This window comes from Pelecanus crispus, chromosome Z (assembly GCF_030463565.1).
Source record: "Pelecanus crispus isolate bPelCri1 chromosome Z, bPelCri1.pri, whole genome shotgun sequence".
NCBI classification, from domain to species: Eukaryota; Metazoa; Chordata; class Aves; order Pelecaniformes; family Pelecanidae; genus Pelecanus; species Pelecanus crispus.
Genome location: NC_134676.1, coordinates 13873697 through 13901424, shown reverse-complemented (window position 1 = coordinate 13901424; position 27728 = coordinate 13873697). Strand labels below are relative to the sequence as shown.

At 41.2% G+C, this 27728-nt stretch overlaps 1 protein-coding gene across 1 annotated transcript; it reads left to right on the top strand.

The window, feature by feature from the left end:
• AMACR (alpha-methylacyl-CoA racemase) lies at nucleotides 1–27728 on the top strand. Its single transcript, XM_075727020.1, has 5 exons — nucleotides 1–250; nucleotides 3152–3295; nucleotides 6586–6746; nucleotides 16837–17023; nucleotides 27319–27728. Exons 1-5 carry the CDS (start codon nucleotides 1–3, stop codon nucleotides 27726–27728), a joined length of 1152 nt encoding a protein of 383 aa, XP_075583135.1.

The window sequence follows — 27728 nt, the reverse complement described above, 5'->3', positions numbered from 1 at the left end:
ATGCCGCTGCGCGGGGTGCGGGTGGTGGAGCTGGCCGGCCTGGCGCCGGCCCCGCTCTGCGGCATGATCCTCGCCGACTTCGGGGCCCAGGTGGTGCGGGTGGACCGGATGCCTCGCTCCGCCGTGGCCATCGACGTGCAGGGCCGCGGCAAGCGCTCCTTGGTGCTCGACCTCAAGCAGCCGGCGGGCCCGGGGGTGCTGAAGCGGCTGTGCCGCCGAGCGGACGTGGTCATCGAACCCTTCCGCCACGGTGAGGGGCGGCGGGCGCGGGGGGCAGCGGGTCGAGCGGGGGGCGGTGCGGTGGGGGCTGCCTGAGGGAGGTGGTGTAGGGGGTGTAGGCGGGAGGTGGGGTGCTGGCAGTTGAGGGGCCGTGGGGTGCGGTGCTGAGGGGGCTCCTGTCGGTCCGTGACCTCTTGAAATCCACAGTGGGAAGCGGGAAGGGAGCGGCTTCTGGGGGCTTATTTCGCGTGACCGGGTGAGAAGTGCTGCAGGAGGCACCGGGGTTTGTGAAGGGCAGCGGCCCTGCAGCACCACAGGGCAGGAGCCGTGGAAGGTGCTCAGCCGGGGCCTTGCCCCACTGACGGAGACACTGAACAAATAGTTGTGGACGGCAGCAGAGGGTGTCTGGGCCGAGGAGTCATGCATGAGCTTGGGCATCAGTCCTGCAGTGCCTCCGGCCTGCTGATACAATTCAGCTCATGTTTGTAAGGTTAGCGTGTGGGTAAGATGCAGCAGACAGTGGTCTGAGTCTCAGAGCTTAAGATTCCTCTGAAGACAACAGATTTAACATGCTGTCTTCGTTCATGGGTCATACACAGGCACTCGCTCATCTGATGCTCATGCATGGGCTGTTTCATTATCCCTGCTGTTCCATGAGGATGCTGTTGTGTTACCAAGAGGACCATTCGCAGTCAGGCTGGATGGGCTCTGAGGAGCCTGATCTGCTTGAAGTTGTCCCTGCTCACTGCAAGGGGGGGCTGGACTAGATGACCTTTCAAGGTCCCTTCCAACCCAAACCGTTCTATGATTCTGTGGTCATGCTTCAGTGAGGAGCTAGCTGAAGTGTAGCTGAACCTCAAGGTTTCTGCAGTTTAGCAATAGAAGGCTGTACCAGTTCAACATCACACATCATAAACAGGCTTATATATCCTGTGTCACGGATAATGCTTTTCATTCTGAAAGCAGGGGTTTATGATCGTGATTTTTTTACATTAAGAATTTTTTGTTTTGTTCCTCAGAAGCTGTGTAAATAGAATCAAGACATTAAATTACATTTTTTATTGTAGCTACTTTCCTATTTTCTAGTGGGATCTTTCTTTTCCTATCATGGAAATTTCTGTTTTCTTCGGTTTTATAGGTGCTTGCCTTTTTTTTTAATCTGGAAATGCCGGAATTTTGTAACTACACATCAGGGTTTGTGGGCCTGTAACTGAACTAGGCAAATCTGTGATCCAGTGACACTGCTGTGAACCAATGAGAAGATGAGGTCCCATGTGGCAGGAGAGTTTCTTTAAATACACATGTACCATTGACCTTCTGACAATGACTTTGTGACACCAGGGGTTATTTGGCACCCAGTTCTCACTTGTGCTTTTGAAAATCTTGCTTTTTACCAAATTTTGCTGCTTTGTCCTTGGCATTAATCACTTGCCACTCCCCAGCATGTAATACAATTGCAATTAATTAATTAATTACAATTAGCTGCAGTCAGCAACCAAGAGCTACACAGTCGCTTGCTCACCCCTGCCAGCCCCAGTGGGAAGGGGAAGAGAATTGGTAGGACAAAAGTAAGAAAGCTTGTGGGTTGAGATAAGAACAGTTTAGTAATTGAAATATAATAATAATAATATAGTAATAAAAATTGTAATGAAAAGGAGAACAACAAGAGAAAGAGAAACAAAACCAGGAAAAACAAGTGATGCAACAGCTCACCTCCCACCAACCAATGCCCAGCCTGTCCCTGAGCAGCGATCGCTGCCCCCTGGCCAACCCCCCCCAGTTTCTATACTGAGCATGACGTCATATGGTATGGAATAGCCCTTTGGTCAGTTTGGGTCAGCTGTCCTGGCTGTGCCCCCTCCCAGCTTCTTGTGCACCTGGCAGAGCATGGGAACCTGAAAAAGTCGTTGACTAGTGTAAGCACTGCTCAGCCACAACTAAAACATCAGTGTGTTAGCAACATCATTCTCATGCTAAATCCAAAACACAGCACTATGCCAGGAAGAAAATTAACTCTATCCCAGCTGAAACCAGGACAACAATAGAAATAGATCTTAAGGAATATGAAGATTTATTGGTATTATGGACTAGTCTGTGAAACAAGTTGCAGTAATAGATTCTGGGGCGGAATAGGTGTTGAAGTTACGTTATCCTTCCCCTCCAAAATGTGTTTCCCTGCAGTGCCAGTATAGATTATAGAGCATAGTCTGACCAAGCTGCACTGAGCCAATAAAAATCTATCATTTATTTGCTATTTGAATCTGCTTCTTTTAAAACCACTATTTTAGAACTGCAAGATCAAAATTTTAGCCTTGATTACTGTAAACCCATGCTGACCAAACCTACATTTCACTGCTTTATGAAAGTTCCTCATTCTCTGCATTACAAAAGAATGCATTTTCTTTTGTACAGTTGTTGCAAATCATTTGTGGAATAGTGGCATGGTCCGTTCGCATCAGTGAGTTAAAAGATACAGATACACATGGGGTACTAAGAGGCTCATAGGATGAGGAAAATATATTCCAGTGAGAGAAGGAAGCAATTTCAGGTCATTTTAATGTGGAAAACGTAAAAGCTTCCTCTTTCTCTCTTTTGTTTTTTAACAAGCTTTCACTCTCATTCAACAGTACATGGATTGCAGCAATCTGTCTGGCAGTCTTTTGGGGAGGTAAAACAGGAAAAAAAGCTGAAAAAAAAAGAAATGACCCTAAAGCTTAATTTCCACTTAACTGGCTTGTATTCAAAATGTGTGCAGTATGTTGGTAATTTATAACATTCTGGGTGTTCACATTGTAATATGGATACTTGAATGCATTACTTCATAAATTGCAATTCAGTTCTGTTGTTGTATAATTTAACTTTGAACCATGTGTATTTTGAGTCTTATTAAAAATAAACACAAATTAGGATTCTGTGCTTTTGTCTTTTTAAGGTGTCATGGAAAAACTTGGGCTTGGTCCAGAGGTCCTTCTAGAAGAGAATCCCAGACTCATCTATGCTAGACTTACTGGATTTGGCCAGACAGGAAAATATGCCCGGTCTGCAGGTCATGACATCAATTATTTGGCTTTATCAGGTAGGCTGTAAAATTTCCTGTCAAATAAGGTTTTTTCCCCCGCCTTGATTTAATCAAGACTCAAGAATTTATTGAAAGTTTATTTGCAGATATCTCAAATTACCTGAGATGCAGTCTGATGAAGCAGCTGAGCAGATCTGAAGTGTCTCTGTCAGTGAAAGAAAGGTTTCCTTCTCTTTCCATGTGCTTCTCCCTGCTCCTTTCTCTCCAGTCAGCTCTGGTGCTTACTTAACCCCTGTGTATCACGATACAAACTGGGCTGCCCAGAGAGGATCATGGCAGTTCTGTGATTCCCTTGGGCTAAATTAAGGTGAAACAACACCAAACAATTGATTAAACACTTTATTGATGGTAAAAAAACCCAAACCAACCTGAACTTGGAAAGTGTAATGGTAGGAAACCTGAACTAGGAAAGCGTAATGGTAGGCAACATGGGTTCTCACTGAAGTACTTACAAGAGGAAAGGAAAAAGAAGGAAGGGGGGCAGGGAGAGAGAGATATCACCACCCTTGGATTCTGCGATGTCGATGGTAAACCTGGCAATCCTCTGGTGGTGGGCACACACCTGGCTCCTCGGAGTTGTGTCTTTTATAGGCTAGTCCCTGCCTTTAGTTTCACCCCACTGAGGCTTACATGGTTCTTGTTCCACAGCGTTCATCTTCTGGCAGGCACCATTTTCGGGGGTGGTCACGAGGGGTCTTTTGGGTGGTCGTGAGCCCCTTCCCCAAAGGAACCCTGTATGACTTCTGGCCATATGTGGCGAGATGTACGGCACAGCAGAAGGCGGGACTGTGCATCCTCCGACACACCTTCCCGGCTCTGTGCCAACTGGCTTCTCACCTGTGGCTCAGTGGTGCTATGCAGACCCTAATTTGTCGCTATGCAGACCTTAATTTGTCTCCACACAATGTCTGAGACATCAACATACATTAACTCTTTCAGTCTCTCACACTCTGTAAGCTCCGTCACGTGTCAAAAACTGGCCAGGAGAAATGAGGATGGTTGTCTGCCAGGTTACTGAGATGAAGCAGTTCATTAAGGGATCCAGCAAACATAAAAAGATGGCACAAGACAGGAGGAAACACGGGCTGGACAGGCTGTTTGTTTTGGCAGCAGCAGTGAGCTGTTAGGCTGGATCAGCATGTCTTCTCAGGCGGTACAGTATTTTCCTTCCTTTGTGCTATTTTATCTGAATAAAGATTTTCTCTTTGAAGAGAGGACTTGAATTTTAATGCATTTTTGTCTTTCTTCAGGGCCTCTCTCCTAGAAAATCTATATTCTTATAATCCTGAAAGGGCTGCAGATTATTTTGCGTGTTTGTGAGCAGCTTTTTTTTGAATGAATGAAAACTAGGCAGCCTAAGCCATTTGAGCTCTCCTGCTTTTCTGCTGTAAATGTCCCTCCATTGATACTAAGTGAAAGGAAAGTAGGCTTAAAATAAAGTGGCAATGCTGTGTTTCCTTAAGGTGTTGTAGACAGTATGCTGGTTTTAAGTGTCATGTTCTACAAGTATGCAGTAACAAACAGTAACAACAGTACCCAACTCTGGTGGTAGCAGTCAGTGTGTCATGCACGGCCCCACCTACTGCTGTTCACACTGCTTCTGTCTCTGCTGCTTCTCCACTCCTGTGAGGGTGGAGAGAAAGTGGCCCAAAACTTCTTGGCTTCCCACTGGATAAAGCATTTCTTTTAGCCCCAGCAAAGAGCCAGAGCAGAGGCACCACAAATGTGGTGATCTGGTATCACCTACTATGGGGAGTCCTTGTGTTGTGGAATTAAGTTTCTTCAGGGATCGTTTCAGTCTTGTCTCATTATGTTAGCTGTCAGAGAATAAAAAAGAGTAAAGAAAGGATGCCTTGTTTGAAACGCTTTTGTCTTCACACCCAGATGATTTCAAAGTATTAAAATATTTTTATTTGTTATTAGCATAAGGAAAGAGTCAGTGCAGAAACAGTATAGTCCATCACTACCTTAGATTGTAATATTTTATGCTTACAAAATAAGTGTTTTTTTTTCCTCTGGAGCTGATTTAATCAGTAGTATTTTGGTTACTGCTATCTTCCTAAAATTAAATAATTTTGCTTGAAATTTCACAGGTCAAGTTTTTCTGTCTATTTAAAGGAAATAGGACAAGGTGTTTGGGAGGTATCATTCCTTAAAAATGAGGTCTCATATCCTGAGTATTTTCCTGATGAGCTTTGGCTTTCTTTAACTAAAAAATGGCTTGCATTAGAAACTCCACATATAAGTTAATATGTTAATCTGCTTTTGCCTGTGACGACCTTTAGACTGTTAGAAGTGAGGCTTTAGTCAGCAATGGGGCTTTACTTGCACTACAGGCTTTGGGAACTTCTTATACCATGCACTCAGTTGCTTGCACTTAGGAAGTGCATTAGACCATTAGCTAACTAAACAGTGCATCAGAATCATGCAATTTTCAGGAAATTTTGACTGTGTATGCTGCAAGTCTCAGACCTTAGGCTACAGGCATAGGAGAGATATGATCATACTGCAGTTTCTTGCTTGCCCAAGGGGAATCACTATGAGGGAACTACAAGAGGTTGTTCAGGATGGCAGAGGATTCAAAGCTCCGTCTGAGGTAAACTGGCTTAGCCTTTGCTCTATTCCCTTTCATTCCTGCGTAATTTCTGGCATAAACATAGGTTCCCTGTGTCTATGTTGCATGCAATCAGAGGTAACCTTCCTGTGTTACTCAGCCATTCCTCTTACAACCTTTTTTTCTCCAAAGATAGCTGAAGAAGGAGGCTAGTACTGAAATGCAGTTGTTGGTGTGAAAACCTTTGTTATGATTATTAATTCATGGGTTACGTGCACAGAAGACTATATGTCTGCATTTTTACTTTAGATTCAAAGAAGAAAAATTTACCAAAATTGTTTTGAGACATGTTCATAATGCCTATTGAATTCTTATGGGGGAGGTTCTATTCATGTACAAAGTAATAAAATAGAATTACTGCACACAAGTTTTTTTTGATGAAATTTTGTCACCATACAGCCAAATTATCAATGGTTTATCTGTGAGACTTTTATTAATCTATTTAATTAAATGCATCTTCACTAATATGATTTCAGATATTCTATTCTTTTGTGAATTAAAGAGTTAACTATTTGCTAAGACACAGCCGAGACAGAAAACTTGGTAGTAGTTTGCTTCATCCCTTGTTTACTTGCATAGATTGAAAAGAATGAAACCTTAGTTGTAGAAATGTAGAAATGAATGTTTATAATGAATTTTATACTTATTTTTGCTTTGTTTGCTCTACTGTCAGGTGTGCTGTCAAGGCTGGGTCGAAAAGATGAAAAACCTTATCCACCCATAAATCTTCTGGCTGATTTTGGTGGTGGAGGTGTCATGTGTGCAATGGGCATTATTACAGCCCTTTATGAACGTACCAAATCTGGCAAAGGGCAGGTCATTGATGCAAGTCTGGTAAGTTTGGTCTTGAGGAAGGTGGGGTTTCTTAGGTTTGCTTGTTTGGGTTTTTTCTTACTCTAGGTCAGTAAAAGGGAGGAAATTGGAGCTATTCATAAGGTTTAAAATTGAGAACTTGGAAAAGGGAAAGTAAGTAATCTCATAAAATGGCTGTTCCTTCACCTGAAAGCAGTTTTCACATCACTGTTGCCATAACATCCTTATGACATGGGGCACATACTGCGGCTTTCCCCCTATGCCATTCTCTATCTTTCCTTTTACAAGTTGGCCTTCTTCAAAAAATATCAGCTGTATATATTTGATGAGTAAGTTTGGTGTATGGAAATAGGGTGTATAATAAACAATTAACATAATTAATAACTGCAAAAATTATGATCCTAATAAAATAAAGAATTGCATTAGCTTTATCCAAGATACCTGCGCTTATGAATTTGTGACAGGTCATGTCTTATTAGAATCACTGTTCCCTCGAATAATTACACTGCCATGGATTATTGCCAAGAAGTCAATTTCAAACACTTTGCATTAATGTGCTGTAAAATAAATGAAAGGCTAAACTAGCTTAATAATGAATACTATGGAATTTCTCACTGCAAGGCCACTTACAGAGGAAAAATATGTATTTACATTTATCCTTGAAACCTGTGTTATCTGCAAGTGTTTTTTCTCTCTCTGTCTCTTTTTCTGTTTTTAAAGAGCGTTGCAATTAAAATTTGACCTCTCTTCGAGGTCTTGTGATACAGTGAAGGCTATGATTTGGACTCAAATATAAATTGAAAAAAAATTGTATTAATTGAAAAAAATCCTTTTGTTGAAGAGCTCTGGAAGGTAGAAGAACAGCAAGAGATGCTAGCTATCTCGACTTGAGTAAGTTTTTGACAAATTCACATGGCATTCTCAGTAGCAGGCCCTGGCATTAGGGTCTAGATGAAAGTTCTATGTGATCAGTGCAAAACTGGTCCAATGTTTTTACCCCAGTAATAGTTTTTAGTAGCTGATTGTCAAAATGAAAAACTTATCAACTGGACTTCCACAGATGTCTGTTGGGTTTTTTCAGTGTTTTCTCCAATAAGCAGGAGCAGTGATTGTCCCCCTGTGCTCTGCACTGGTGAGGCCGCACCTGGAATACTGTGTCCAGTTTTGGGCCCCTCAGTACAAGAAAGACATTGAGGTGCTGGAGCGTGTTCAGAGAAGGGCAACAAGGCTGGTGAAGGGTCTGGAGCACAGGCCTGATGAGGAGCGGCTGAGGGAATTGGGGTTGTTTAGTCTGGAGAAGAGGAGGCTGAGGGGAGACCTTATTGCTCTCTACAACTAACTGAAAGGAGGTTGTAGCGAGGTGGGTGTTGGTCTCTTCTCCCGAGTAGCAAGTGATAGGATGAGAGGAAATGACCTCAAGTTGCGCCAGGGGAGGTTTAGATTGGGTATTAGGAAAACTTCCTTCACGGAAAGAGTGGTCAAGCATTGGAAGAGGCTGCCCATAGAGGTGATGGAGTCACCATCCCTGGAAGTGTTAAAAAAATGTGTAAATGTGGCACTTTGGGACATGGTTTAGTGAGCATGGTGGTGTTCGGTTGATGGACTGATGATCTTAGAGATCCTTTCCAACCTTAATGATTCCTAGTTTTCACTTTCATTAAAAAATAATTCAGCCACCAAGCCAGGAAACATGAAATTATGACTGTACCCTTAAACTGGTTTAGTGGTGGACTTGGTAGTGCTAGGTTAGTGGTTGGACTTTATGATCTTAAAGGTCTTTTCCAACCTAAACGATTCTATGATTCTAAGCTGAGTGATGGATGAGTGATTGTGTTTAGTAAATCTACAGATGGTATGCATGTGGGAAGAGCTACAAGTACATTGGACACTTGGGTTAGAATTGAAAATGACCTTTTCAAATTGGAGAAATGACCTGGAAAAAATTGGCTGAAATTTGTGGAGACCACTGCTCTGTAGTTCTCTTAGGCAGAAACAATTAGCAGCACAAATGCAGTGTGAGAACAATTGGCCAAAGTACAATCCTGGGGGTTTGTATTAAGTCACAAGCTGAACATGAGTCAACAATATCATGCTGTTGTAAAATACACACACACTCTATTAGGATGTATAAACAGGAAATAGAGCCAGCAAAGTTTCTGAAGTAATTCTTCTAATCTGTTCGACATTTATGAGGTCTCAGGAAAATAGTGTTTCTGACGCTAGCCATCATCTTTCAAAAAAAATGACCGAATTGAGGAAGTCTGAGAAACACCACAAAAATGGTGTGAGTCTAAGAACATGACCTACAAAGGAAAATTGAAGGAGTTTGTATATTTGTGAAGCAAAAACTGTGGAGAACTGTGACAAGTCTTCAAATATTTAAAAAGATACTTCTTATAGTTTGGAGTGTTACCTTATTTTCGCTATTGGTACTTTATGTCATTAAAAGAATTTGTTATGAGAAGAATCAATGTAAGTCCGCTAATGTCCTAATGAGATCTCTGGCTCACTGGAAATGGAATGTGTTCTGGGTTTTTTTTGGTTTTAAGCCCTCAAAACTTCTCTCTTTAAATTTTTTCTTGTGTCACTATAAATGTGGAATTTACAGTTCCCTGCTGATGTTGCTGGTGTACTTTACCTGGTATTTTGTTGTGTTCCTTTCACCTTTCAGGTGAAACTTTCAGTGAGACAGTTAATGAAAAACATACATGCATGATCAACAGCAAAGACAGTTAAATAGACTGGGTTGATGAGCCTGTTTTTATATCTTAAGTTTGTTTCATGGAAGTAGATATTTTAAAATCACAATACTACAGCATTTCAGCTGACATTTCATTTTAACGTTCTTTTTTTTATTTAATTGGCCTATTACTTAAGTTGTTGTACAGTTTAGGTAGTCTGAATATGTTAACTACTCTGACACATGGTGGAATTTTCTACAGTAGAGGAGGGAAAATTAATTTGTTTTTTAGCAGCTTTGTGTCCCCAGGATTACTTCTATTAAGTTTTCATCTTACTTTATGGATTGTTTTACTGAGCACTTGTTTGTTTTTTCCTTTTATTGCAATGTCTATTTTTCCGAGGTAATCTAAAAAAATGAATTCTTTCTTGTCTTTGAGGTTAGTAATTCTAGATTGAGATCCGAATTTTTGTGATAGAAGAATTTGTTATTTATCTTTTATTTCTAATTACTATGCTTAAAGCTGAAAAATGGCTTGGGAGCATTCTTATGATCAGTAATACTTGTGGAACTCCTCTAGTTAAATTAAACTGATACAAAAGGAGGGCAGAGAGGGTTGGGCCAAGGGCTAGATTTGCATTACCTGTTCACCGTGTCCAGTGTTATTGTCAGACTGCCTAAAAAGTAGACACTGGGTCCTGTGTTTCATCTGTCTACCTTGGGAGAATTAAATGCCTGGTCTGAGCTGATTCATGTGAGTTGTTGTCTCTTGTCATTGACTCTGTAGGGATCGCAGGTATCTTGCAGTGAGCCTGATATTTCCCATGTGCTAAGTAGCATGTGGAGCGGACACCACGGTATGGTACGGTAAGCACAGTTGTAGATCTGCACTCTTGCCCTGGCATAGAGGCATAGGAATCAGGGCCACACTTGAGGTGTCACCAAACTCGGGAATAGAACTCCTTAACACTTTCTGTATTAAGAAGCAGGCATTACTTTATTCAGTGCCAGGTGGAAGGTGGAATATTTCCACAAATCAAGCACACCTCTTGAAGTTCATTTTGACATTTATACATTTCAGTTAACATACCACACCTATCTAATACATAATAATTGAACTGACTGAGCATCCTCTTCTTTCATTGGTCTGTATCTTTTCCGCTTAATTATAAAGCTACAGCACAATTTTAATTCACTGCATGTGCTCAAAAGGAATGTGGGGGGGTAGTCCCTTCATCCCTCAGTTGAGTTGGTGGTCGCAATCTCCCCATGCCAGAATTACCTTTCCCCCAGTTATCATGCTTGGGCAATCACCCAATTTCTCAGCATCTTCTGGGGCAAGATGTTCCCTTTTATCACTGCTGACCTTGCATTTGTGGCCTTCCCTTATCTTTATAGCCTTCTTTGTAGCAGGGTGTTTCCATTGTCAGTCCTTGAAGTTCTGCAGATTTGTATTCTTTTGAGGAGGTACTCGTTAGTGAGTCATGCATTGCTAATACCCTCTTATCTGGCGTACACATTATTTACTACCTTGAATATTCTAAAATTCTCATGTGTTAGTTTCCAATCCTGTGATCCTTTCTTAACTACTACTAACTCCTGCAGTATTTCCATTTCATCCAAGAAAAATATATACGTTTGAGGTAACAATTCCCCCCTTTGGAAGTTTCAAGTATTTCATTTGAGACTTCCGTAATCTTTGATCATCATTATGTTCTTGACAAACAGAGTCCACATAATTGCTTATTTCATGCATCCAAATAAAATACAGGCAATCACAATCATGATTGCAATACAGACAAAGCCTTGTAGTAAATTTTAAAGCCACCCAGTAAGGGAGAATCCAAATCCATGTAATATTTCATTCAGCCATCCCATTTCCATTCTAGCTCCCAAATCACGACTTGATTTTGCTACTTGTTCTATCTTGTCTTCGTTAATCATCAGTTCAAAAGTTAGATTTAAGTCTATGGTTAGCATTCCCCAATTCAAGGAGCTCAAGGCCAATTTTGGTAATGGAGGCATGCAGTCACACTACTACTGTTACGGATTCTTCCGAATGACTGGATAAGTTGCAAGACTAGATTTCCATAACAACATTACATTTACAGCTTTCGTTTTGTCTAAGTCAGATTAATAAACAACTTGGTTAAATTTTAATGAGCTGCTTCTTAATGTATACTGTTCCTACAGACATTGTAGTTCCTTTTATGTGAAAATCTTGGTTTCCATATTATCAGCAGAATCATAACTAAAATTATCTCTATTACAAAACAAAACAATACCCTGTATGCAGTCAAAATCTATGTCTGATGCTTCCTGATCCCAGGTACAGTTCATGAATTAACTTTTTTATGCAAAGAGTTTTCCCTCTGTTTTTCCCCAGTCCACTTATCGGAGGAAGACCCTTTTTGATCTGAGTGTAATGGATCCAGGGACCCACTCTGTCAAGCTTGACTGCAGTATATGTGGTCAGGAGGTCTTGAAAGGGTCCTTTCCAATGTTCTTTCAGGGGTTCGTTGTTCCAGGTTCTCAAATAGACCCAATCTCCTGGCTGAAACTCATGGACTGTAGTGTCTAGGCCCAAAGGTGTTCTTAACTGTAGGTAACTATTAAGAGAAGACAGAACCTTCCCTGGAGAAAGCACATATTCTTTAAGGTATTGTTTCCCTATTAATTCTGTAGATCCTGGCTCATGATTTATACTTGGATAAGGTTTTCCATATAATAATATCTCAAAAGGGCTGACTTTTTCTTTGGACTTTGGTGTAATTCTTGCTCTCAGTAATGCTAACGGGAGAGCATCTGACCATTTGAACTGAGTTTTCTGACAAATTTTGTTCAACTGCCTTTAATTTTTTGATTCATTCTTTCTACTTTCCCACTAGACTGCGGCTTCCATGGAGTATATAAATCCCACCTAATTTGTAAAAATCTTGATACTTCTTGAACTATCGCTGTAACGAAATGAGGTCCTCTATCTGAAGAGAACCATTCTGGTACCCCAAATCTTGGTATAGTTTCTTCTAACAGAATCTTCACCACCTCTCTTGCTTTATTGGTGTGACATGGGAAAGCTTCAGGCTATCCTGAAAAAGTTTCAACAATTACTAACAAATACCCATATCCATTACAATTAGGTAATTCGGAAAAAACAATTTGCCAGTATTCCCCAGGCATAAAATCTCTTTTCACGTCTCCGGGAGGGGGTCTCCTTTGGATCTTAGGATTATTTTTGATACAAATTTCACATTGTTGTGTAACACTTTCAGCAATCGGCATCATATTGATTCCTACAGCATATCTTTTTACTGCTTCAATTAAAGCTTCAGTTCCCATATGCATACTCTTATGGATTCACTCCATTAACTCCTTCATTATTTGTGGAGTTACAACACGTTGTCCAAATGGGGTTACCCACCATCTGTTGGTAGTCTTTATGCATTTCAGTAATTTGGCCAATTTGTTTCCTTTTTTCTGTATAATTAGGGGTGTTGATTTTGAAAGTTCTTTCTGGGACTAAGGCTGCTACAGTTGTTGACAGCAGTCCAGCATGGGCCTCCATTTTTACTGGATGCTGTTTTCATCTTGCCCGCTTTGCTCCTGGTTTCAATTCCACTCTCACCAGTTCTGCTGACATAGCTCTTGCAGGTTTCTCAGTTCCCCAGACAAAAGGGATTACTGCATTCATGATTTCAGAGGAGGCTTCAGTTTGCTTCTCCTTATTTCCAGCACCTTGTATTTCTGAAAATTCCTGTAACATGCATACTTGTGCCTCCCAAACATTATTTTGTAAAATATGTACTCGAACTTTGTCCTGATCAAAGGTTATTTGTGCTCCCAATTTATTTAATAAATCCATTCCCATCAGAGGTAACGGACATTCTGGCATATACAAAAATTCATATGTAAGTATTTGATTCCCAATTTCACACTTAATCGGTTGAAAGAAAAGACTGACCTCTCATTTTCCCGTGGCACCAATCACTGACATAGAGAATTTGCTCATGGGCCCTTTACAACTATTTAGTACAGAATATGCTGCCTCTGTATCAGCTAGGAATTTAACTGTCTCATTCCCCAGCTTGACTGAAACCAGGGGTTCAGCAGGGGAATCTAATTTCTTAACTCCCGGCCCCATCAATCTGAATCTTCCATGCCAATCATAAGTAAGTCTGCCTCCAGAATGGGTGCAGACAGGGGTGTCCATTTCTTTGGGCATTTGTTTTTCCAATGTCCCTTTTCCTTGCAAATCATGCACTGAGCTCTCCCCAAAGGGACTCTATTTCCTATATGTCTTCTTGCTCCTCAGCCCACTTTGCACCCCCACCCTCTTGGGAAACCTCTTCCCTGAGAGGAAATTTGTGCTTGAGCAAAGGCATCTGCTAAAATTGCAGCATTTTGCTTTCTATCCTTCAATTTCTCTTTCTGCTTTTCCTTCCTTTCCAATCCTTCCCTATTATTGCGTACCTTATAGGAAATTCCTGTTAATTGAGATATTGACATTCCAGACATGCCATCTACCTTTTGCAACTTTCTCTTTATGTCCGGTGCTGACTGCCCCACAAAGAAAGTAGTAAAAGTCATTCTATTAGCCTCATCCTCAGGATCCAAATCTGTCCACTTCCAGGCTGTTTCACACAGTCTCTTATAAAAGACAGAGGGGTCTTATCTTTACCTTGCACCACCTGATATAGTTTTGCAAGGTTTTTAGGTCTAGTTACCGCATGCTTTTTTCCATATAATATCAACTGCTGATATTGTTTATCCATTAATCTGCCCACCCCTGTGTTTGGATCTCACTCCAGCTCTTGTGCTAGCATAAAACGATCTGGACCATCCCTTGCATTTAAATTGCACATTTCTGTTCTGTTTTCAAACATTTTTCCCAATACTACAAGCAGAACAACAGCGAGGCAATTTCTTTCTATCTTCCATCCTCATCAATACATTTGAATCAGATATCAACAGTTTACATTTCTTTCTTGTTTCATGATCATTTCTTAAAGAAAAAAATCCACATATGGCATTTCATCCCATTTATCCTGCCTTCTGCAAAACAACAAAAGTTGCAAAATTACAATTCAAAGATCCCATTTCCCTTTGCGACAGTGGAACAGCATTAGTTGCAATATAGTGTTATACTTCAGAGTTCTGTTCTTAGGCCATTTCTCCTGATCTTCCAAAGTATACATCTGCCACCAATGATTACAATCTTCGATTAATTGCTTCCTCATAAGGCGTCACCCCCTACATCCGTCCTTGGTTCACTCCAAAGTCAGAGACAGAGCCTTCTGCTGATGATAGGCATCTGACCAAGCATGACTCACTCTTTGCGAAAAGACAGCCACAGGAGAGGATGGTGGTAATGATCACTTGCATAATAGTCTCATGGCAAGAGCATTTAGCTGTCCAGCAGAAGACTGGGGTTCCAGGTTTTTCTCAGCCTGGAGGTATTCAAAACCAAAACTCCCACATCCTAGAGGCATTCATCAGTCACGAGGATAAAGATTAGATTGGTGTGGATTCATTCTCAGTTTTGTTTGAACTGTTTCATTCCGCAGGAGGAACAGAAGACTTGTGGAGCAGATAGGTCACCCAGCGGGGTGGTGCCTCTGGATTCTTGTCCCTGCTTCAGAGACTGTTGATGCTTTTAGCATGAGGGAGCCATTAAGTGAAACACATAACTGTTACTGTAATCATTCTGCAGTTAGGCTTAAGTGAAGTCTCCCCATGTTGTCCTTTTCGTGTTTTAAAAGAAACTGACCACATTAGTGTGTGTGTGTGTGGTGTTGCTTGAGCATGTATTTGGACGTTTGGTGCACACATTAGACACCTTTTCATTTGTCTCTGAATTGCAGTAGGCCTCTGTTGCAAATATGGGGTTTTTTTACACAGCTTTGGTTTAGCAGAAATTTTAAGATTTCTTAATATTTTTGAGATAGATCACAGAATTACGTTGTATAATTCTTAACAGCACTTAAGCATCAGCCAATTTAAACAGCAATTTGATGGAATTTGTTACAATCAAAAGAGCGACTTAGTTAAAAGATTCGAGAATGGCAAGGGTCACCCAAAACTTACAGCAGGGTTGCACACACAGATGGGGTTTAAATCAAGTCACACACAGACAGACCAATGATCTAAATCAAATTACGCACACACACAGACAGACAAACAGTTCTGACACAAATTGTACACACACACACCCCGAGGTTAACCTGAGATGAAAATTTCCCTTTTTGTGAGTTTCATTTATTAGTCACTTTTTTGTGCCAGCATTCATCAACAGACAGTTGATGAACCTTGCGAAGTGAGGCCTTTGAGTCCTTACGAAGTCGTCAATGGACAGTCCTTCGATCCTCAAATCTTCCCTGAGAGGCATCCCAGCTTAGGGGGAGATACTGGGTCACACAGCCTGCTGCAGTCCCGGAGAGCTCTGCTCCAGAAGGTCTATTTATAGGATCTCGAGGTGATTGGCTTTGGTCAGTATTTTACATTCTGACCACAATTCATACTGAGTCATTCTGGTATACAATTCAAGGAGCAGATGGCCCAGGTGTGGACAGAGACTGCCTGATGACCTGCAGTCACTGCATTTGCGAACAAGGTAACAGCACAATTAGGGCTTATCCTGGGATCTCAAGAGTGGCCCGGCGGGGTGTGGGGGGGTGGGGGCAGTGCTGCACCACCACAGCCTCAGATAGAAGCTAGCTGTCCAATTGTCCAGCCAGGGATATTTCTAGAAGTTGGAACAGGATTAATCATGTTTTCTAGTGCTGTATTCATCAGACACTTGCCTATTTAGAGATTACCTTGCTATGTCTGTATACCTGCCAGTGGTGAGAATGGGAGAATAATTTGTCTTAACTTAGTGATGGAGATGAGCTTAGTATAAGAGAGCTTTAACCTTTGATTTCTTTCCAGTTTTCTCCTAAAAATAGCAGTCTTACTCTAATCAGTAAATTCAAAGAAGTTAATGCTGAGATAAAAATTTGATACTTAAAAGACTGGTAGAGGCATCTTGATTTGCAGAGGTTTAGAAGGCTTGACGGCAGTCAGATACTTAATGTTCTATAGAGCCAAGAAGCTTCTCACATCACTTAAAATTATTTACATTCTTTTTGGGAACTCCTTATAAACTTGCTAAATGAGGAAACTTTGTGCATTGAAAGTGTGTTATCCATCTGAAGCTGTGTTATTAAGTTTATGCTCCTTCTTATTCTCTAATTCTAGATGATTTCACATATGCAATATAAACAGTAATTGAAAATTTTAAGAAATTACACTGCTTACCAGAGATTTTGTCATTAAAAATCTTATTAAAGGACAGAACTGGTAGTAGTTTTTTGCTCTTTTGTTTTATGTAGAATTAAGGTAACGTGCCAGCTAATTTACTGAAGCTGTTACTTTTTCCTGTAAATCTTCAAGGTGGAAGGAACAGCATACCTAAGTTCTTTCCTGTGGAAATCACAAAATTTGGGACTTTGGAACAGACCTCGAGGTGAGAACATGCTAGATAGCGGTGCGCATTTTTATGAAACCTACGAGACCTCCGATGGAAAATATATGGCTGTTGGTGCCATTGAGCCTCAATTCTATGAGCAGTTAATAAAGGGTAAGTAGGAGCAGTTGTTTCACATCTGCAAAGCATGACTGAATGAATTCTTTAATACTTGATTTTGATTCATGACATTGGTTATGTTGATTGCTTTGTAAAACCCAAACATTTCTTGAAACTAATTGGGTAGAGTGCAGCAGTTCAGTTGACTTTCTTCTTCTAGGAATTGATTGATTTCTTTTTCATCCCTTCTTCACCTTACCCTCAGAAACTACACTTTAATGACAGGTGTTCTTCTGGAGTTATGGTAAGGGTAGCCTGTGATGTGGTGGAGCACTAAACAACCATTTTTGGAAAACACATTTTTCAAGAGATTGAGAATATACTTTAAAAAGTAGACCTAATTCTTTGGTATTGTGAATAAAATTTCAAGCAGTTTCAGTTATTTGAGCTCTATTTTTTTTAAAAAAAGAAACTGTTTAAATTGTTTCAGAAATAAATGTTCATTGGAAGTAGTTCATAGTATTTCTTGATAGAACAGAATTTTTCTAGAAGCGAAGTCAGCTTTTTAAATTAATCTCCACCACAGAATTTCAGAGTGCTTTTAGTGTCCAGCTATGGATTTAATTTTTATATTTGACTGATACTCTTTAGATATGACTATAAAATGTGATTTATCTGTTTGAGAAACTAGAATGGGTCATGCAAATAATTGTGTGAAGTTAAAACAGAAATTTGCACGTGTCTCTTTACCTTTGAACTGTTTGTGTGCTTCAAGCTTTTGACCAGATATGCTCTTAGCTTCTGACTGGTTATTTAATTTAAAAATAATTTCTTCTGTTATGCTCTTTTGGTAGATTGCTATGCTTTCCATACAGAATTTATGAACATATAAAAAATTCATGAAAGAATTTGGTATTTATTGTCTTTCCATTACGCTGAATATGAAGGATACAAAAAGTTCTCAACCTAATTTTAGTTTTGCTTAATGAATAGAAGGAATACCAACAAAGGATATACCTGAAGTGGATGCACCCAGTGTTATGTGAACCACTTCTGTATGTGCATGACTTACATGTGGTAAATCTTTGCTGAATGAGGGTAGCAGTGGAATAGCTGCTTATTCTTGCTCAGTCTCTCCCCGCTGATTATTCCTTGAATTGTAGCACAGATACCTGTACTGATTTTGGCTGGGACAGAGTTCATTTTCTTCAGAGTAACTAGGATGGGGCTGTGGTTTGGATTTGGGCTGGAAACAGTGTTGATAACACAGGGATGTTTTGGTTACTGCTGAGCAGTGCTCACACAGAGTCAAGGCCTTTTCTGCTCCTCACCCCACCCCACCAGCGAGCAGGCTGGGGGTGCACAAGAAGCTGGGAGGCGACACAGCTGGGACAGCTGGCCCCAACTGACCTAAGGGACATTCCATGCCATATGACATCATGCTGAGCAATAAAGGGTGGGGGGAGGTTGACCAGGGTGTCTACTGCTCAGGGTCTGGCTGGGCATCTGTCAGTTGATGGTGAGTGATTTTTTTCATTTGCATCACTTGTCTTTCTTGGGTTTTATTTTTCTCTCTCTTTGTTATTATTTCCCCCCCTCTTTTCTTTACAATTTTTTAATTACTATTATTTGTTTGTAATTATTAAACTGTTTTTACCTCAACCCACGACTTACTCTCTCACTTCTACTCTTCCAGTTCTGTCCCCTTTCCACGGTGGGAAAGGGGAGTGAGTGAGCAGCTGAGTGGTGCTTAGTTGCTGGCTGGGGTTAAACCATGACAGCTCCTCTCACAGGCGGTTACTGCCAGCTCAGCCCCAATCAATTACATTGTGCTAACAAAAGTGTAGTCAGTGCCAGGATCTGCACTTCCAGGAGTTTTTGAAATTCAGGAGCATGGTAGAATGCAATGAAGGTATGAGGTTGTAAGGTGGGGTATGCCTTTGGTGAGCAGCACCCCAAAGAGAGATCTCGTTCTGTATGCTTTGGCTTTGTTCTCTTGCAACCTGCGGTGCTCCCAAAGTTCTTGCACATCTGTGGCTGTAAATGGCTGCTTCTCTACGTAGCTTAAAAAGGGCTATGCAATTGCATAGAATATCCAAATTGGTATATGCTGATACATGAAACACATAAGGCACGCTCCTGGAGTGACTCAGGGACATGTCCAGCATTATGTGCTGCCCCCAGATAAGATGTCAAGTTTGGAAGAGTCATGTTCTTGGCTGAAGAAGCTGGTACTTTGTCCTTCATATCCTGAGAATACGGATTATTCTCAGGATCTGAGAGTAACTTGTTTGCGAACTCCAGTTCTAAGCTACTGATCTTGAAGAAGCCAGTGTAGTTGATGATTCTACACTTTGTCATTCTTTGAAACGTTATTCTCATCCAATCCCTTGAGATGTTTTTGCTTGCAAGAAATGGAGTTGGAGAACAAAAATAAATGTAAAACTGTATCAAAGTAAAATGTAAGGAGTTTGGAATTCCGGTACATGTCTTCAGGGAGAACGCCTGTATTAAATACAAAGGAAAAAAGAAAGTAATAAAGCTGCTTACTCAAATACCCATCTGTTTGGCTTAAAGTGATCAAACACTGTCCTGCAGTGTTCATGGCTGCAGTATTTTATTCTTCTCTAGAGGTTAAGTTGAATAGCACTTACTTTTAAGCTACAGAAGTGGGATGGAATCTCTGTTTGTTCAAAAAGAAAATGAATTCTGTAATGGAGTCTGTTCATGTTTGTCACTCTCCTTCTCAGCTGGACACTCCAGCTTTCTTGTATTGATCATTGCAACAGGGCAAGACTTAGGCTTTTCTCTCTCAACCAGCCAGCCAGCTTATCCAGAAAAAAGCCTCTGATGGATGAATCCAGTGATCTGGCAATATAACATGACCACTGACTGGTCTCTGTCTTATTTAGATAGCTCTTTACTGAGGAAAATGTTCAAATTCTCTGTTTTCCTCTTAGTTGTTTCTCAGAAATTCAGAGCATAAAATTGGAGCAGCAACTATGAATTAATCTGCCTATACTGTGGCACCCACATTGAACAACTGTTTTCATGTTTGAAAGTATCCCTTATGCTTGCAGTGCACAGAAATGGCTTGATTTTAACAGTTGAAGTTTCAAAACTAGTTATTCCAGCAGTAAAGAACCTGTGTATCCATTTGTAAGTAGACAGCAACTGCAATCACAGCTGTGCCTGTGTTTCAGTCTGTTTCCATCATATTTAAAAAATCTAGCATACAGACTACAGTCTTCTAAGGAAATTTTGCTTTTTGCCTTTAATTGTATCACAGTCTTTGCTTGTTTACAGTCAACAATTTTTCTTTGTTTATTTTGTAAAAGTGTGTTGTTTAAAGTATAGGAGGGAACACAAGAGTTTTTTTCACAATACTGCATTTAAAGTGGTCTTTGTTCATTGTATTTTAGGTGTGTATTATGAGTTCAGATTTTCACATAGGAAATGTTTATCCCCTTCAGTAGTTATGGTTGCAAGCTTTCTGAAGCAATAGCGTACTAAATTAGAACAGCAGATCCTTCTTGTGGCTTAGGGATTTTTTTTCCTTTCTGGGATATCTATTGCAGAAATTCAGTTCAGAATTTAAGCCTTTGAATGTTAATAGTGAAGAAAAAGCTGCTTCTGAGAATTGTATTGCTCTTTCACAAACCCGAAGAGCTTTGACTTAGGCTGAGTCGTCTGTTCCAGGCATTAATTCCCTGCTTTGAAGTTGTTTTAAAACAGTATGTTCCAGTTACAATTTCCATAATTTTATTTCATACTTTTTTCCCATAATTCTGGTCAGTTCTGCTGGTAAGCAATTTTGTGCTGTTCCAGATAAAATGTATTCAAAAGCCACTTTATGTCTCTGTGTCCATACTCAGAGAGTAGGTTACTTTTGCCACTCCTATATAATGAGAACACAAGGATACGGGTGTTGCAGGTGTTAAGAGTTGGAGATTTAAAGATTGCAGAGTTGAGAAAGGAACATATTTTCTGAACCATTTGTCACGGCTCACAAAATTCTGGTTAGCTGAAGCGAAACTAATTTCCTTTTGGTTTTGGCTCGCTTTAGTGTTTCCCTGCAGAATTAGGAACCCAGTGCTGGACCAGAGTGCAGTCAAAGACATGGCGAGGAAAGTTCTTAAGGGGTCTGCAGAGGGAAGCTAAGTTTAAGAAAATACAGCATCTTAGTTTGAGAAGATTGTTGGCTTTGTAGGTCGTGCTCAGCAGAGAAAAGTAAATTTCTGCTTACCACAAATGTATAATTTTTTTAAAAAAAAAATGATATGAGAAACTGAAGCTACATAAAACAGATATAGTAAATAATTTCTGTAGTAGCTGTAGTATTAGGAGTTGTATTCTGGGCTCACTATAGACTATTTGCTGTTAACAAAAATGCTGTGATCCTTTTGCTTATATTTTATTACTACAAAAGTCAGCCAATAAGTAACTAAAATGCCTTTGCATCTTATGAAAAATCTGATGTAAGAAACATGTGCTACTTATGTTGTCTCAATGTTTTGACAGAAAGAGACAGAACGTCTTCCAGCTGACCTGTGAATTACTTCTGCAGGTTTCTCTTGATTTTCAGCAATATGTGCTTAGTATTGCTGTAGCAAGGCTACAAGAGGTATGCAGAGCACAGTAAATTTTATGTATCAGGTGAGAGTAAAGGTTTGATTCTGTGTTATCATGTGGTGTAAACTCGGTTACCTAAGGTGAACTTAGTATCAGCTTACATTGATGTGAAAAGCACTAACAGTCACTAAAGTTCTGAACGTGTATTTGATAACGTTCATTGGATACATGGATACATTGGATACATTGGATAAGGAAAAGGCTGTGGTTCTTGTCTTCCTGGACTTTAGTAAAGCCTTTGACACTGTCTCCCACAGCATTCTCCTAAGGAAGCTGGTGGCTCATGGCCTAGGCAGGCATGCTCTTCACTGGGTAAAAAACTGGCTGGGTGGCCGAGCCCAGAGAGTAGTGGTGAATGGAGTTAAATCCAGTTGGTGACCGGTCACAAGCGGTGTTCCCCAGGGCTCTGTTTTGGGGCCAGCCTTGTTTAATATCTTTATCAATGATCTGGATGAGGGGATTGCGTGCACCCTCAGTAAGTTTGCAGACGACACCAAGTTGGGTGGGAGTGACGATCTGCTCGAGGGTAGGATGGCCCTGCAGAGGGACCTGGACAGGCTGGATCGATGGGCTGAGGCCAACTGTGTGAGGTTTAACAAGGCCAAGTGCCGGGTCCTGCACTTCGGTCACAACAACCCCATGCAATGCTACAGGCTTGGGGAAAAGTGTCTGGAAAACTGCCCGGCAGAAAAGGACCTGGGGGTGTTGGTTGACAGCCGGCTGAACATGAGCCAGCAGTGTGCCCAGGTGGCCAAGAAGGCCAACAGCATCCTGGCTTCTATCAGGAATAGTGTGGCCAACAGGAGCAGGGAGGTGATTGTCCCCCTGTACTCAGCACTGGTGAGGCCGCACCTGGAATACTGTGTCCAGTTTTGGGCCCCTCAGTACAAGAAAGACATTGAGGTGCTGGAGCGTGTTCAGAGAAGGGCAACAAGGCTGGTGAAGGGTCTGGAGCACAGGCCTGATGAGGAGCGGCTGAGGGAACTGGGGTTGTTTAGTCTGGAGAAGAGGAGGCTGAGGGGAGACCTTATCGCTCTCTACAACTACCTGAAAGGAGGTTGTAGTGAGGTGGGTGTTGGTCTCTTCTCCCGAGTAGCAAGTGATAGGATGAGAGGAAATGACCTCAAGTTGTGCCAGGGGAGGTTTAGATTGGGTATTAGGAAAACTTCCTTCACGGAAAGAGTGGTCAAGCATTGGAAGAGGCTGCCCATAGAGGTGATGGAGTCACCATCCCTGGAAGTGTTAAAAAAATGTGTAAATGTGGCACTTTGGGACATGGTTTAGTGGGCATGGTGGTGTTGGGTTGATGGTTGGACTGATGATCCTAAGATCGTTAGAGGTCCTTTCCAACCTTAATGACTCTGTTCTTGTTTTACTTTCATTAAAAAATAATTCAGCCACCAAGCCAGGAAACATGAAGTTAATTATTACTCTACCCTTAAACTGGTTTAGTCATGGACTTGGTAGTGCTAGGTTAATGGTTGGACCTGATGATCTTAAAGATCTTTTACAACCTAGACGATTCTATGATTCTATGATAGTACTCCTTTCATACTACTTTGATACTCCTACATTGTATGACTTTTATTTAAAAAGAAGGAAAAAAAATTGGGAAGCCCTTGAAAACATAGTTTACATTATTATGAAGGATTTCCACAGGGTTCTCTATTTTGTGATTGTAAAGTATTGTGTACTGTATTAAAAATTCTGCTACTGTACCGCAGTACAACATTGTTACTAAGACCTGCAAAGTGGACAGTTTCCTCATTACATTTTAGACACCATCAGTTACACATAATGTTAAGTTTTATTTGAATTTACTTAATCATGATAGGACTTAAACATTGTACAAATACTGTAGAGGGCCAGGTTCTTGCTGCACCAAAACATTTGCAGTTGTGGTAATTAAATACATAAACTTGGAGTACAGCTATGGATGCATTTGCAGCGATGGTCTGGTAGTACTCACTGATTTATCTAATGAATTTTACTGTTTCCTCTCTCTTGAAATAGGTGCCTAATTTTACTGCAGTTTGCCTAAGAAGTTCTGTAGAAATAGAGATTTCAATTTGTTTAATAAATGACATGCAGATACATGTCAATAAAACTATAGCATTTAAAGAAGACTTAAAACTATATCATTATAATGAGACTTAATTTTTCATTTTTCAAAAATAGTTATTTCAAAGCTGTACTAGGGCAGATTACTGGGCTTTTCTTAACAAAAATCCCTAGATGAAAATTTGAACAAAAAAACTTGGAAACAACTTGAGATTGTGTTACCAGGTATTCTGTGTAAAAGATACTTTGTTTTTGATTATGCTGGGTGAAATCTGTCATCCTGTGGTATCCCAAACAATTCTGTGCTGTGTAATTGTTTCCTTGTTGACTCAGTCGCTCCCACTATGATTCTGTTCATCTGCACCACAAATGGTTAGCACAAGCTGGAAAATGAGAATCTATAGTGCTTAAATGCTGTCGGTTTGTGCTATTTAAAGTTGAAGTCTTCAGTGGTCAACGGAAAAATGAGCATGTAATATTAAATTCCAGGTTCTGCATATTGTTCTATTTTGCTAGAGCTTGTACGGTTAGGTTCAGCCAAGTTTCCATCTGGCATGATCTTCAAATATAATTGTGTAATGGGATAATGGTAGAGCTCTGTTCATGTTGGATTGGCTACTAGAACCCAAACCATAATTAATAAGCAAATAAATACTTCTGAAACAATGTTTCCAATTGACAAGATTTCATGCACTGAGACAGAATCTCAGACAGTGTGTTGTTACCTTAGCTTTACTTATTGTGGAAGGTAAATTTGCCTCACCTCCTAGTTTTTAAGTAAACTATACAGCACTGTTCATCTTTAGTATTATACTTTGAGGGTTAATAATCAAATTAATTTTGAAAGCATTGTTAGCTTCTGTTTAATTATGGATGCTCAACCAGTATGAGTAATCTTCAGCTGATCTTTTTTTAGATGATATGAATGGTTATGAAGACTAGATTTTAGCGATTTAGTTTAGCGATTTAGGTGCACATGACTTGGTAACTTGATAAGGACTGATGTTTACCTTGTAGTAATACTTATCCTGATACCTGTATGAATCTCTAATAAGATGTGAAAATGCTTATTCTGTCTTTGACTATGTTGATTTTCTTATAAAGATGAACAACTGCAAGGCTGTATTTCTGAGTCTAGAGATTGGTGATTTCTCTGTGTTTTCCTTTGTAGTACCAAAGTAAGATTTCAAAGCAGGTACTCATTTTCAAAGCAACAGTTTAAGAATCTTGTGATCGACGGTGGAATTCTTAAATATTATGATAACTTGGGGGAGCCTATGAGCCGCAAGAAGTGCATGTAGTAGAGATTATGAGCAGAAAGAAAGAACTTCAAGAGTGGAAGAATGGACATTATCTTCCTTTCTTCTCCCCTGTATGTTTCAGTCACTATATGTCTACCCCTCTCAGTGATAAGGAAGCTGTAGAAATAGAAGACACAGGAAGTTTCTTCTGCCTATCTGCTGCTAAAGATTAGAGGAGTTCTGTGTAAATTCTACCTGCAAACAGGCATTTAGTAGCCAAGCCTGTTAACAGTTGCAAGTCAAATTGTCAATTTCATACTAGATATGAGTTCCAGCCAAAGCTCTCTGTTCAGCCAGGCTGGTCTTCTTCCCTGCTGGCTCATCTTTCAGCACAAGCGGATGGCCTGCTCCTGCGCCTTTAAGATTTACTTCTTGAAGAATGTCCAGCCTTTCCGGACTCCTTTGCACCTCAGGACTGCCTCCTAAGGCACTCTGTCAACCAGTCTCCTAAACAGGCCAAAGTCGGCCCTCTGGAAGTCCAAGGTAGTGGTTCTGCTGACCCCTCTCCTTACTTCTCCAAGAATCAAAAACTATCATTTCATGATTGCTGTGCCCAAGACAGCTTCCAGCCATCACATCACCCCCAAGTCCTTCTCTGTTCACAAACAACAGGTCCAGCGGGGCACCTTCCCTAGTTGGCTCCCTCACCGACTGTGTCAGGAAGTTATCTTCCACACACTCCAGGAACTTCCTGGACTGTTTCTTCTCTGCTGTATTGTATTTCCAGCAGACATCTGGTAGGTTGAAGTCCCCCATGAGAACAAGGGCTAGTGATCATGAGACTTCTCCCAGCTGCTTATAGAATATTTCGTCTGCCTCTTCATCCTGGTTGGGTGCTCTGTGACAGACTCCCACCGTGATATCTGCCTTGTTGGCCTTCCCCGTGATTCTTACCTGTAAACACTCAACCCTATCATCACCATGGTCGAGCTCTAGACAGTCAAAACGTTCCCTAACATACACAGCTATTCCACTGCCTCTCCTCCTTGCCTGTCCCTTCTGAAGAGTTTATAGCCATCCATTGCAGCACCCCAGTTGTGCGAGTCATCCCACCATGTTTCCGGGATTGCAGCTATATCAGAGTTTTCCCGCTGCACAGTGGCTTCCAGCTCCGCCTTTTTTTCTTTATGGAAGTGGTTTTGATGCAGGGCGTAGGCTGACTTAACCTCGGCAACACCTCCAAGCTAGATAAACCATCATCCTCATCATTGTTCGAGCAGAGCCTCGTACCTATTATGCAAGGGCACCTGGGAAGGTGGGGCAGTCGCAGAGGAGACGTGCTTGCTGCGCCGGGCAGGAACTTGTCGCCATTGCCCCCTACCCCTTAAGTCACTGTGTTCAGCCAGGCAGAGAGAGGATAGGGAATCCTCCATGTTGTGTGACCTGTCTGCCTGACAAGGCTGTCTCAGGGAAGGTAGGGTGGGGTTCCAGTAGTCTCTCCCTCCCCCCCCCCCCCCCCCCCCCCCCCGTACTCCTCAACCTACTCACCTCCTCCCACAGCACTCTCACTAAGCAGAGGACTTCCTCTACCTGGGTGCACATCCCGCTACCTGGGTGCACATCCTGCAGGTGTGCTCACTGCTGCTGTCCCGTACTCGCATAAAAGCAGGGCACACCCTGCAGCCCCACACCAGGGTAGCAGCGTGTTCCCACCGCAGCTCGTTCTGGGAAGCTGCTTCAGTCGCGGTGGGTGCAGAGCTTAAGAGAGGCCATGGCTTTCTTCCCGGTGGATAGCACTGCTCCCCGGTTGAGCTGGCAGAGCTTTAGCGCCTTTCCTGTGCGCCAGCTACAGGCTCCTGGCAGCTCTCTTGGCTTCCCCTGAGGCTCCCCTGGTTTGGGAAACCCCCCTGTGCACCATGCTAAAGCGCTCTGCTGCAGATCATACCAGCCCTGGAGCTGCTCGCCTCAGCGAGTGAGATGTACTGGCATCTATGGGATAAGTATATTGCTGTAGTCCAAGACCCATTGAGCAGACTTCTGTGTTGCCACTGCTAGGTAGAGAATACAATACCTGTCACAGAAAATGTTCTCAGGACAAAATGTTGTCTCTAGGCAGCTGCTGCTCTTATGAAGTGTTTATACCAATGAGTATTTATTATATGTACTTAGTTAAAAGGCTGTAACTGTTGCAGTTTAGTCTAATTGAAAGTAATAGAACATTGCATTCTTCTGCTCCCTCCTCCTCAATCATAGATATCATAGTAAAGTTTGAAGTGACTTTTAGTTAGTATGTTCTTCTCTGTTGGACTGCCTGCAAAATATTAGCTTCTCAAGGAACATACTTACTTGTGGGCAGCACTTTAATTTAATTTAAGTAAGCTATACTACAGTTAAACTTTGCTTTTCTCCTTCCAGGTCTTGGGCTAGATTCAGATAAACTTCCCAGTCAGTTGAGTTTCTCCGACTGGCCCAAAATGAAGAAAAAATTTGCATCCATATTTGCACAGAAGACACAAGCTGAGTGGTGCAGCATATTTGATGGTACTGATGCCTGTGTGACCCCTGTTTTAACCTTTGATGATGTTGCCTCACATCAGCATAACAAAGAAAGAGGTTCTTTTATCAAAAATGAACAGGAAGAGATAAGTCCTAGACCTGCTCCTCTTCTATCAAGGACGCCTGCTGTTCCATCATTTAAAAGAGATCCTTTTATAGGGGAACACACAGAAGAAATTCTTCGAGAATATGGATTTACTCAGGAAGAGATTACTAAACTGTATTCTGATAAAGTAATAGAATTCAGTAAACTAGAAGCTAATTTGTAA

Excerpts from the sequence above, each read along its gene's own strand:
- AMACR (XM_075727020.1), top strand. The coding sequence starts at position 1 with ATGCCGCTGCGCGGGGTGCGGGTGGTGGAGCTGGCCGGCCTGGCGCCG. Across the intron at positions 3,296-6,585 it reads CAATTATTTGGCTTTATCAG|GTGTGCTGTCAAGGCTGGGT; the intron begins GTAGGCTGTAAA and ends CTCTACTGTCAG. Across the intron at positions 17,024-27,318 it reads CTATGAGCAGTTAATAAAGG|GTCTTGGGCTAGATTCAGAT; the intron begins GTAAGTAGGAGC and ends TTCTCCTTCCAG.